The sequence below is a fragment of the Tursiops truncatus genome, chromosome X, assembly GCF_011762595.2.
Source record: "Tursiops truncatus isolate mTurTru1 chromosome X, mTurTru1.mat.Y, whole genome shotgun sequence".
NCBI classification, from domain to species: Eukaryota; Metazoa; Chordata; class Mammalia; order Artiodactyla; family Delphinidae; genus Tursiops; species Tursiops truncatus.
In genome coordinates this window covers 116,741,804-116,754,075 of record NC_047055.1, presented here as the reverse complement: position 1 = coordinate 116,754,075, position 12,272 = coordinate 116,741,804, and the positions used below count along the sequence as shown (strand labels likewise).

The following is a 12,272-nucleotide window of genomic DNA, read 5'->3' as shown; positions in this document are numbered from 1 at the left end:
TACTTATTCCGTAGTTGCCAAACCTCTGTTTTACTATCAAAAAGGGGGCTTGGCACTGAACAGTAAAATTGGCTTAATAAGGAATCCCACCAAATCTAAATGGTATTTACATTAAATGTCAATGGGCCAAATTTAGGCAAAAGTGCAAAAGTCATTCACCTGCAGGTGTCTGGGTGAAATATCTTGTGCTTCTGGCAGCAGCTCTCCAGAGTTTCTCTGCACTCAATGCAACTGCAGTTTTCTGGGTGCTGGATGAGATCTCTGGGACATGGCGTTTTACAGACACACTCACAACGATCTTCATCAAACTTCATGTGTGGACCGCAGAGAGCCAGCTCCTGGAGATGAGTGTGATCTAAACGGAAAAAGTGTTGGTCAAAAAATACACCTCACACCTTCCAGGCTATGGGTAGAAACAGTGATGTATTTCCCCACGGCAGATCATAATACTAATATAAAGGATACAGCAGTGACAATGAACTTTGATTCCACAGACATCTGTCGGAAAACGTGATCAGCTGAGAGAGGAGGGTCTGAGAGGTCTTTGACACACTTAGCTGACCGATATTTCTTCTAAAAATATACAAAACAACTGGATAACTACTACCCCATGTCCAATTCTGATCATCGAGTTGAAATTCATTGCAAAAAACAGAGGAGACAGAAACTTTGGAAGAACTTGACAATGTCACCTTAGCATTCTTGAAAGGCTCGGAGGAAAGTTAAGTGTTGAGTTTCTTCCCCAAACCTGCTTCTCTCCCAGTGTGCCTCACTTAGTGAATGGTACCATCACTCTTGACTCACCCGCCATGTTGAATCTAATTACCATGTCCACCCAGTTCTGCCTCCCTGAATTTATTCTTTTGTATCATCACTGCCACTGCCTCAATTCAGTCAGTACCTTGTACTTTTTGTGCAGATGGCACTCATTCACTTCAACACAAGTTTTATCCTTTCAATCCATTCTCCACAATATCAAATGCAAATCTAATCATGTCACTCTACTGCTTTATTTTTTTTAATTTATTTATTTTTGGCTGTGTTGGGTCTTTCGTTGCTGCACGCGGGCTTTCTCTAGTTGCTGTGAGCGGGGGCTACTCTTCGTTGTGGTGGGCGGGCTTCTCATTGTGGTGGCTTCTCTTGCTGCGGAGCACGGGCTCTAGGCATGAGGGCTCAGTAGTTGTGGCTCGTGGGCTCTAAAGCGCAGGCTCAGTAGTTGTGGCGCACGGGCTTAGTTGCTCCGCGTCATGTAGGATCTTCCCGGACCAGGAATCAAACCCGTGTCCCCTGCATTGGCAGGCGGATTCTCAAGCACTGCGCCACCAGGGAAGTCCCTGCTCTACTGCTTTAACTACCTTAAAAGGTTCTCTCTTCCCCAATAAGAGTCAATTTCCCCACCAAGACATAAGAGACCCTCCATGAGCTGGACCCTATTAACCTCCCAGACTCATCTTCTGTCTCTCTCTCACGTATCCTATGTTCCTCCATACCAAATTATAGTACTTTCAGTTCTCGTGATATGTCAGGGTCTCTCAACCCCATGCTTTTCGCCTTGTCGTTCCCTTTGCTAGTCATCCTTTCCCCCGATACCTTTCCCAACTTCAAATTTAGTTAAGTGCCCTACCCTGTGCATATTTCCATTCTGTCCTTTCTGGTACTGCTTACATTTGTCTGTTTATTTCTCTGTTTCCTCTATTAATGAAAAACTCCTAAAGGTTATAGGGATCAGGTCTCATCGTTCTGGCATAAAATAGGCACTTGAAAAACATTTGCTGAGTTTATCTGTTGTAATAAAAGGGTCCTGAAGCAGGCCGATATATGGAGATTCTGAAGAATCCCATCTAGCATTCCAAGACATTGGGTTAAGGCATATGGTCTTGCCAATATCTGGCCCTTAAAGATATATCAAAATGGCAGTCTCATGTCATCCAATCTCACAGTCTTAACTGCTCTGTGACTGATGATCTTTAAGGGCTCCTGTGGAATGCGTATTGAAAGGCTAGATCTGAGGATCCTCCATTCTGAATTGTGTGAAGAGGAAGAGGGTAAGCTTTGTAAGCCATATGCAGATGCCAGATGTCACTTTGGGGCAAGACGAGACTAGACAGAAGCGCCTAAAAGATTTGCATGGATCACTAGGTGGCAGTAGAGATTCACTTAGAACACTTCAGGCTGTCCCAACTCCATTCTTAGAGCCGTGGTTTAGGGAAACACAGTCTACCGGGTATTTGCTGAACTTCAGCAAGGTAGCTGGCAGTGGCTGACCTCGATCCTTATAGATAAGTTGAAAGTGACAGAGAATGGACGTAGGAGAGCTGAGTGAAGCGGTAACTAGCTAAGGGTGATACCCCATGTATTGTGTATCAATTTCAATCCTAGGGAAGTTGATGATGGGGTACCGACGTGTTAGGTCCTCAGCCTTGTTCCATTTATCATTCTAAATCAATAAACTGATGGAATTTTTCCAAGTAAATTCTTGAATTTGTGGGTATCTTGAAGAATTTAAAATCCAGAATCAGGACTCCCTAATTTTTTTTCTTTTTTTGGTATTGTTACTTTTCTTGTTTGTTTTTTAAAACAGTTTAGAGCAATGGCCTGAATCTAACAAGATGAAGTTAAATTGGACTTGGATTCACTAACTCACATATGCTCATCCAGGGAAGAGAAGTTATTATAGAAAAGGCAGCTGGCTTAATAGCCACGTGTGTGGGAAGAAAAAGTATTTAGTGAACAGTAAGCTCAATATATGTCATCAGTTTGATGAAGCCACTGGAGAAGTGACCATGAACTTGGCCCATATTAACTGAGTTGCAAGAGATGAAAATGAGAAGTGATCCAGGCTACCCCATGCCTCTCACTTCCATCATTGCCACAACTTCCTAAAAGGTCCCCTTCCTCCTTGCCTGCCCCAAGCCAACCCATCCTCTTGTACACTGTCACTCGGTTGATTTTGTTAAAATTCTAACTGGTGCTGTCACTGTCCACTTAAACCAGTTGAGTGGTTTCCTTTTGCGTTTAGCATCACGTCCAAGCTCTGGGACACGCTTTACAAGGGTCCCCTGTGAACCTCTCCAGCTTCCTCTCTCACATCTACCCAGCCCCCTCCTGTAACGTCCCCACCATGCTGACCGTCTTCCAGCAGCCTGACGCGCTGCGGTCTTTCACTTCCAGCTCTGAGCGCTCATTTTTCCCTGGCTCAGAGCACTCCTCTCTTTCTCCACTACTCTTCCCGCCCTCAACACACATGGGCGCCGGCTAAGTCCCTCCCCAGGAATTACCTTCAGCAGAAAGAAGCTGCCTCACCCAAGGTTATATCTCCTCTCTGAGGCAGCCCACATCCAGTGACGAGTCCATAGGACCCAGCCCCTTTGCCTCAATTTGAGGCGTCCCCCCACGGGCTGTCCCAGTTTCAGCTCCCCACAGGCTTGGCTAATGCGTCTCAGCAACTGCAACACGGTTCACCTTCTCCCTCTGCCCAGTCCTGCCCCCGACCCTTCACCTTTGAAAGCAGTCCTGCATGTAAACCTCCAAAGTACAAATCTCTCTCCCAGGAGCTGTGTACCAGGAGAAGCTTGATTAGAACAGCCTTTAAGCTCTATGTATACAGCTTTCCACGATAACTTCCTTTTTAAAAAAATTTTTATTGGAGAATAGTTGATTTACAATGTTGTGTTAGTTTCAGGTGTACAGCAAAGTGAATCAGTTATACATATACCTATATCTACTCTTTTTTAGATTCTTTTTCCATATAGGTCATTACAGAGTATTGAGTAGAGTTCCCTGTGCTGTACAGTAGGTCCTTATCAGTTATCTATTTTATGTATAATACTGTGTATATGCCAATCCCAATCTCCCAATTTATCCCTCCCCCCCTTCCCCCTTGGTAACCGTAAGTTCGTTTTCTACATCTGTGACTCTATTTCTGTTTTGTAAATAAGTTCATTTGTGCCGTTTTTTGGATTCCACACAATAACTGTCTAACACATTTAAAAATGGGTCACATGGAGAAAGAATCAGATTGGTTTTACATGGTTCTATAGGGTAAAGCTGAACTAACAAGTTGATGCTCTAGAGCTGGGCTGTCCAACATGCTGGCTACGGGCCCGAATGAGCATGAAATGGCAAGTGTGAATTGAGACGTGCTCTAAGTGTAAAACACACACTGGATTTCAAAGACTCAGCACAAAGAATGAAGGGTATATCCTTGATAAATTTTATATTGCCTGCATGTTGAAATGAGAGTATTTTTTATATATTAGATTAAGTAAAACATTAACATTAATTTCATCTGTTTCTTTTAACCTTTTTAATGTGAGTACTATAAAATGTAAGTTGCATATGTGACTCTCACTGTAATTCCACTGGACAGCACTCTTCTAGACAGAGAGAGAGACAGATTCAGGTTCAATATAGTTTATTAGCAACAAGAGTGTGCCCAGCGTAACTGAGCTGCCTCAGTGGGTTTGTCAAGTTTCCCCATGACTGATGCATCTTCTAGCAGGGGATGGCTGAAGACTTGGTGGGAAGGATGTACATGGCATTCAAGATTGGCATGGGCATTTACAGAGTTACTGTATGACCCAGCAATCCCACTCCTGGGCATATATCCAGAAAAGACAAAAACTCTAATTTGCAAAGGTACATGCACCCCGATGTTAGCACTACTTACAATAGCCAAGACATGGAAGCAACCTAAATGTCCATCAACAGAGGAATGGATAAAGAAGATGTGGCACATGTATACAATGGAATACTACTCAGTCATAAAAGAGAATGAAAGAATGCCATTTGCAGCAACATGGATGGACCCAGAGATTATCATACTCAGTGAAGTAAGTCAGAGAAAGACAAATATCATGATATCACTTATATGTGGAATCTAAAAAAATGATACAAATGAACTTATTTACAAAACAGAAACAGACTCACAGACATAGAAAACAAACTTATGGTTACCAAAAGGAAAGGGGCGAGAGGATAAATTAGGAGTTTCGGATTAACATAAACACACTACTATATATAAAATAGATAAACAACAAGGACTTACTGTATAGCACAGGGAACTATATTCAATAACTTATAATGGAAAATAATCTGAAAAAGAATATATATATAAAACTGAACCACTTTGCTCTATACCTGAAACATTGTAAGTCAACTATACTTCAATTTTTAAAAAAGATCTGCATGGGCATTTAAGCTACATGAACTTTAAGATTCCCTCAAACCCTGGGCTGAGCTTTCATGAAAACACTTGGAAGCTGAGAGACTGAAGCACAGGGAGTAGCTTGTTATTTACAGTTTCTAGGACAGATTCCTTAGAGCTTAATCCTTACTAATCTTGCTTGTAGATCATAGTTGGAAACAAGCAAGGTTCAAATTGCATGATTCCTTACTATCTTTACAGTGGAATCACGTCAAGTTCTCTCAGAAGTCAATAAAAAGTGGATTCACTTTCAGCCAGATGTTCGTAATCAAAAATCAGAGCATTGTGAGTTATGTGCAGTGACGAGAGCCTAGCTCATCTGGTTCCCAACTCCCCTGAGCCCAACAGCTGTGTTTTGCTTTACTTTGCCCTCGTTTCAGAAGAATTCTTCTCTTATTCCCCATTTTTTTCAAATTATTGGCATGTTTTCCCATGACACAGTTGAAAGAAACCAACACGTCCAAAATGACCTTACATTCCTGTAGGACTTTTTATATAAATAACTTAGTAAAACGTGGTTGACTCGTGTTTCATTCTGAAGTGGCTTTCATTAAAGTTTATCATCCCCTTTCAAATTCAATGTTTTGGGATGCTCTAATCATTTGGGTCTTTAAGATTAAAAAGCAGAATGATGCATTGGTAGACTTACTATATAATTATAGCACAGAGGTCTCTGGAATCTCACTGCTTCTATCACTCTTAGCCGTGTGTCTAGAAAGTTACTAGACATTTTGGTGTGTCCATTTTGTAATTGTAAAAAAAAAAAGGGATACTAATCATACATTAGGATTATTGGGAGGATTAAATGAGTTGATACATATAAAAGGCTTACAAGATCGCTTGGTCAGTAAATACTAGCTGCTATTGTTGTTATTATCATTATTACTATTATCATTTCACCACTGCTATGATTACCTTCCATGCCGGCGAGTGGATTCTCCTCCTGTAAAACACATTTACACTTGTTGCTGTCCCAGAGCATGTCAACAGGACAGAGTTTCTTGGAATGGGAACAGCTAGGAGGAGAAAACAATAAATCAGATTTTAAAGCTTTCGAGAGCAGTCATACCTTTGGAACAGTTTCTAAGAAACGTTGAATACATTTCTGAGTGGAGAACAGTGAAGATTTTTAAGGAGCTTAATTCATATTGATGAACAGCATGTTATTAGATAGTAATTCTGTAATTACAAATATTCTCTGTGGAAACGTTTGGAAACCAAACTGTAATTTTGGAAAGGTATAATCTTTTTAAGAGGATTGGTGTTAAAAACTATGTAAATTAGCTGTCAACAGAGCTTATTTACCCCAAGTGAATAGTGTTCTAACATAGCTCCTGAGCAGTATGTCTGTAACACGGAGATAAGAACATTGGCCAGGACAGCAGGAAAATCTTGAGGATAAATGTTCCTTTATTACGAGCTTTCTTTTCTACTTGGCACTCACACAGTGCGTTTACTCCTTTACTTGTGCAAGATCTAAGTATCCAACTCAATTACTCTGTATTTTTATTCAAGAGTTGTGATTTGCCCTTTGTTTCTCTGTAGTAAATTCTTTTCCCCCAAATCAATGATTCTTACCTTTGATTTCAGAACACTTGAGGGTGTCATAATTTGTCTCATAAAGAATCACAAAATACTCACAAAATGTCTAGTCAAATTAAATTTAAGTCATTTTTCATTTAAAATAATATTTCCCATTTGGTCAACTTAAGAGGAAGGCTTAAAAAACTACCAGAATCAGATGCACACCGTTGTGCCGCTCCCCAGTGACTCCAGGAGCCTACTTTCCCCCTCCTAACTTCGGGACTTAAAGATGTAAACAGCCTGAAATGGGTTTTATCTAATGCTTGTTCTGGAATGAGGGAACAGATGCCAAATCTGAGTCTGGAGTAGAGTTTTACAGCTGCATCAGACTAGGCATATTAAGAACAAACGTGCCCACAGCTTGACATGCTGAGTTCAAAACCACTGAACTTTCTGATCCTACTGCAATATACATGTAACACCTCATAAAAAATATACTTGCCAAACAGTTATTACCCGTAGATCTGGGTTAGAACCTAAAAGACAAAGAGCTTGAGGAGAGAGCGATGACTCTGTAATTAATGAACTATGCTCCACACACAGCTTTAGCCAAGGCAAGAACAAGCATAAAGAAGTGTAAGAAATGCTTACCGATCTTCTTCGGGGATCTGGACGGATCTTCTAATAATCGAGTACGGATGGCGGGGAGCTGTTGGCAAGCACTTACAACCTGTATGGTTGGCAACTTTAACAGGCACTAATTCAGGTACTGATGTCAAAGGTACTGATATCTCAAAGAGCTAGAGCAGAGAAAGAGAACTATAATACATATTTAAAAAAATAAGAATAATTTCTACAGTCCGCATTTTTGCCTTTGTCCTGTACGGTAATGACATTAGCAAAGTCGTCCATTAAGAATACACTACCAAACGTAAAACAGATAGCTAGTGGGAAGCAGCCGCATAGCACAGGGAGATCAGCTCGGTGCTTTGTGACCACCTAGAGGGGTGGGATAGGGAGGATGGGAGGGAGGGAGACGCAAGAGGGAAGAGATATGGGAACATATGTATATGTATAACTGATTCACTTTGTTATAAAGCAGAAACTAACACACCACTGTAAAGCAATTATACTCCAACAAAGATGTTAAAAAAAAAAGAATAGAGCTAATATGCAAACTATTATATATAGGATGGATAAACAACAAGGTCTTACTGTACAGCACAGGGAACTATATTCAATGACCTGTAATAAACCATAATGGAAAAGAATATGAAGAAGAATATATATGTGTATAACTGAGTCGCTTTGCTGTACAACCGAAATTAACACAACATTGTAAATCAGCTATACTTCAATAAAATTAAAAAAAAAACAGAACTAATAAGGCTAAGGGCTGGCATGAAGGAAAGAATTCTGGGCTGGGTGTCAGAAGACCAGGGCCTTAACCAACTTTATCAAGTATTTAAGTTCTGTCAAATCTCTTAAATTTTTGGTGCCCCTAGAACGCTTGTAAAATGGTAACCTTGTAAAATGTTCCCTGCTCCTGCTTTAAGTCTGAGTGTGAATTGTAAGGATTAAATGAAATTATAGCTATGAAGTTTCTTTGCAACCATGGTGAACAGATTACTGTTCAAAACTATTTACTTATCTCTTCCCATGCCATCTCCATTGGAGGAATACAGTTTTCTGTTCCTTGACTTTGGACTTGGCCATGTGACTTGCTTTGGTTGACAGGACATTAGCAGACATGACACAAGCACAGACTTGAACTGTGCGTGCATGCATTTGCTCTAGCCATGTGAAGAGCATGAGCTGGCAGGCTTGCTGGTCTAAGGGATACGAGACACAGGGACCAGACCGGGACTCAACCTGCAGCTTGCCACCAAGCCCAACTGAGCCCACTCTAAACTAAAGGAATCTCAGATATACGAATGAGAAAAAGCCATCGTTGTTTGAAGCCACTAAGTTTTAGGGTGTTTATTATGCAGCATTATATAGTAATAACTGACTGATACAAGACCATCATGCCCAAACAATGAGAGGTAACATGAATATCATTCCATGTTTCTATATGCTAGCCCCTGTTGTAAACACTTTTATATTAATTCATTTACCTTTGTAACAACATAATAGGGAGGGTTTTTTAAATTACCCCCCTCCAACTCTACAGGGGAAGAAACAGATGTACAGAGAGGTTATATAACTTGCCTAAGGCCATATAACTATTGATCGGAAGAGTGGGGATTTGAACCCAGGCAGTCTACTCTAGAGCTAGAGGGGATATTCTTAAGAATATGCCTTATTACTTTTTGCAATGAAATTGCTGTGACCAGAGGAAGCAAGATGGGATCTCCATAAGTAAAATTTACTTGCTGAGAATATCAGTTACTTTGTTTCTAGAGAGGCTCTCTGATGTATGGATGCATTTCAACTTGATTTGAATGCTCTGTCCATTCAATCAGCATTCCATGTAGTCCTTACTACATAGAGTCTTCATTTTATTCACTTAGTTTCTAAGATGTATTTCACTGAACAGTCCATAACTTTGGGATGAGAGGTAGTTTTTCTTTAAAAGAAAAACCACTATTACAATGTTCAAATATGCATATTTGGAAAGAAAAACTGCTGTACATTTACACTTAAGCACATTCTTTAAAACTACTCATTTGTTGAGGACAGCAGTCAAAATACTCAATTATCCATTGTTAAGTGGAAGCAATCCATTAAAGTTGTGTTGAGCCTGACCTTTTTATATGTAATGGCACGTCCATGAGTCTAAGTAAGCGGGTGTTTTTAGGAGTGTTTATTTTGCATGAACTTCATCTTCTTGCGAAATTTTTCAGCTATACTCTAGGGTATAACACGGTCATGAACTAAAGTCTCTTACGTTAACGTTATGCAAGCTTTGTTTCCACTCACAGTTGATGCTTAGCCATACTTATGTCATTTTTTCCCCTGACTGTCAAACAGCAGAGGTCAGAATTTTTACAAGTTCCAAGATTCTCTAAAAGAATTTAGAAAAAGAAACTCTTCAGTTTAAGGGATATTTTAAGTAGGGGGGAAAATTAAGGATAAGTTAACCTAGTATCAAACAAATCAGGATTCCATTCTTTCCATCCAGTTAAGATAATTACCTAACATGGGTATATTCGGTGCATGGCTAATTTTATTGTGCTACCTCTTTTCACGATCATGAGGCTAGATTGTAGAGGCAAATGTGACAATTAAATGAATATACCGATATGCGTGAGGAATTTGCGACACAGAACCAAAAGGAATGTAGTTTGACTTACAGCTTTTTAATGTTTTGCTAAGTTTGTTATTACTGCTCTTCTATGCCACGTTTATTACATTTCCCAACAATATGGTAGCGACAGAATCAAAAACTTATCTACTGAGCAAAAGGAATTTTATAAGATGGAGAGGGAAGAATTATTTCTTTCATGGGAACTGGAGGATTATTTTCAAAGGTCTTTTGTGCTAGGTATTTTCCATTTGCGCCTCCGGAGACGCCATCCTCTTTCCTTCCTTCCCCACTGGGCTGTACCCCAGGATGCTGACCTCCATGGAATGCATCCATAGGCCCTCTTGCCCCCCACCCGCTTGCCGGGCTAAGGGCTGGCAGGGGCTGCCCCTCCTCCAGCCAGTCCTGCAGCCCGCTTCTCCATTTCCTCTCTCGGTTCCCATAACCGCTCCATCCTCTTGCCTCTTCAGTCTAAGGGTGGGAACAGCTCTCCCTTTCTGCCAGCTCTGGGTACTTCACCAGCCCTTTCTCCTTCCCCCACCCTTCACTGAACTCTTCTCAATCACTCCATTTGAACAACACGGAACCTAATGAATACACAAGTCAGTGTGGCTATCTTCGTTCCTTTAAACGTCTGTTCTAGTAACTTCTATATGATTTTCTGATCCTTGACATTATAGCATCAGAGAGACAGCAACTGACAAGGGTCCAGGCTTTGGAGTCAACTGGATTTGAATCCCAGCTCTGCCACAAGCTATCTCTTTGAGCCTCCATTTCCTCATCTATAAAGGAAGATGATAAGCTACCCATTTAGCTTATCTCAGGGTTCAATGAGATGACACACATAAAGCATTGAGACAGCGCTTGGCAATCAGCTGAGCTGTAGCTGTCGACACGATCAGCGTCAGGGCTCCGGGGAGGGCTGATGTCCTCATACCTGTTTGGAAACGTACGAGGTGCTGCTGTTGACACAGACGAGGCTCTCTTCATTGCAGCAGCCGCCACACCGGAACACGTTCACGCAGGGGGGCTTGAAGAACGTGTCAGTGCTTCTCCCCAGCTCGCCGGCCACTTCCACGCACGTCTCTCGAGGGCTGCACTGCGTCCTTTGCCATTCCTCATCTATAACTGCGGAGAGGCAGCTCGTTGGGCCAGTGGAACAAAGGGCCCTGACATGCCCACGTGTGCCAGGGTTACACTCAACACCGTCATTCTCACACGTGCAGCGCTTGGTGATTTCACCAGACGGGTATTTGGGGTCAATCCTTTAACCAAGGATTGTCTGCAGAAAATTTACAACCAAAATCTGCGTTCCTTCCCATTTATACGATCCCTTCGTAGACTCTAATTCTACCTTCCGTTGGTGATGAACACCATGTTCTGGATATGACTACACTGGGTACATCTGGAGAAGCCTGCTAATAAGGAAGTAAATAGAGGCACGTAAAGCAATGACATGTAAGCATTATTTATTAAGCAATTTACAGGACACAGCTGGATGGCATTTCTGCTCCTTGAAGCCAGGTGTGGGCAGGTTTTTGCACCATTAAGAAATACGTTTCGGGAATTCCCTGGCGGTCCAGTGGTTAGGGCTCCATGCTTTCACTGCCGAGGGTGCGGGTTCAATCCCTGGTCGGGGAACTTAAGATCCCACAAGCCGTGCAGTGCAGCCAAAAAAATAAAAAATAAAATTAAAAAAAAAGAAATACCTTTCTATTGGTTGCTTAACTAACTATATACGGCAAACACATGAATGAAAAGTTAAGTGGGGGCTTCCCTGGTGGCACAGTGATGAGTCCGCCTGCCGATGCAGGGGACACGGGTTCGTGCCCCGGTCCGGGAAGATCCCACATGCCACAGAGCGGCTGGGCCCGTGAGCCACGGCCGCCGAGCCTGCACATCCGGAGCCTTGCTCTGCAACGGGAGAGGCCACAACAGTGAGATGCCCGTGTACTGCAAAAAAAAAAAAAAAAAACTTAAGTGGAGCTAATCTTTCCTCAAGTCAGAGTGTTCTTATTTGCAAATGCCTGATACTGATGTTTCTATCAAATGATGAAATAAGCTGGTTCATTTTTTTAAAAATAAATTTATTTATTTCTGGCTGCGTTGGGTCTTCATTGCTGCGTGCGGGCTTTCTCCAGTTGCGTTGAGCGGGGACTGCTCTTCGTTGCAGTGCGTGGGCCTCTCACCATGTTGGCCTCTCTTGTTGCGGAGCTCGGGCTCTAGGCACACGGGCTTCAGTAGTTGTGGCACGCGGGCTCAGTAGTTGTGGCTCACGGGCTCTAGAGCGCAGGC

General features: G+C 41.8%; 1 protein-coding gene across 1 annotated transcript in view; it reads right to left on the bottom strand.

Moving 5' to 3' along the window:
* The window catches only part of VEGFD (vascular endothelial growth factor D), a 37,096-nt gene that overhangs the window by 1,035 nt on the left and 23,789 nt on the right, over positions 1 to 12,272 (bottom strand). The window contains exons 3-6 of the mRNA XM_019925612.3: positions 10,915 to 11,105; positions 7,382 to 7,530; positions 6,122 to 6,222; positions 160 to 355 (exon numbers count right to left, since the gene is read on the bottom strand). Of these exons, the coding sequence (XP_019781171.1) occupies positions 160 to 355; positions 6,122 to 6,222; positions 7,382 to 7,530; positions 10,915 to 11,105 (637 nt within the window). The remainder of the gene's footprint in view (positions 1 to 159; positions 356 to 6,121; positions 6,223 to 7,381; positions 7,531 to 10,914; positions 11,106 to 12,272) is intronic.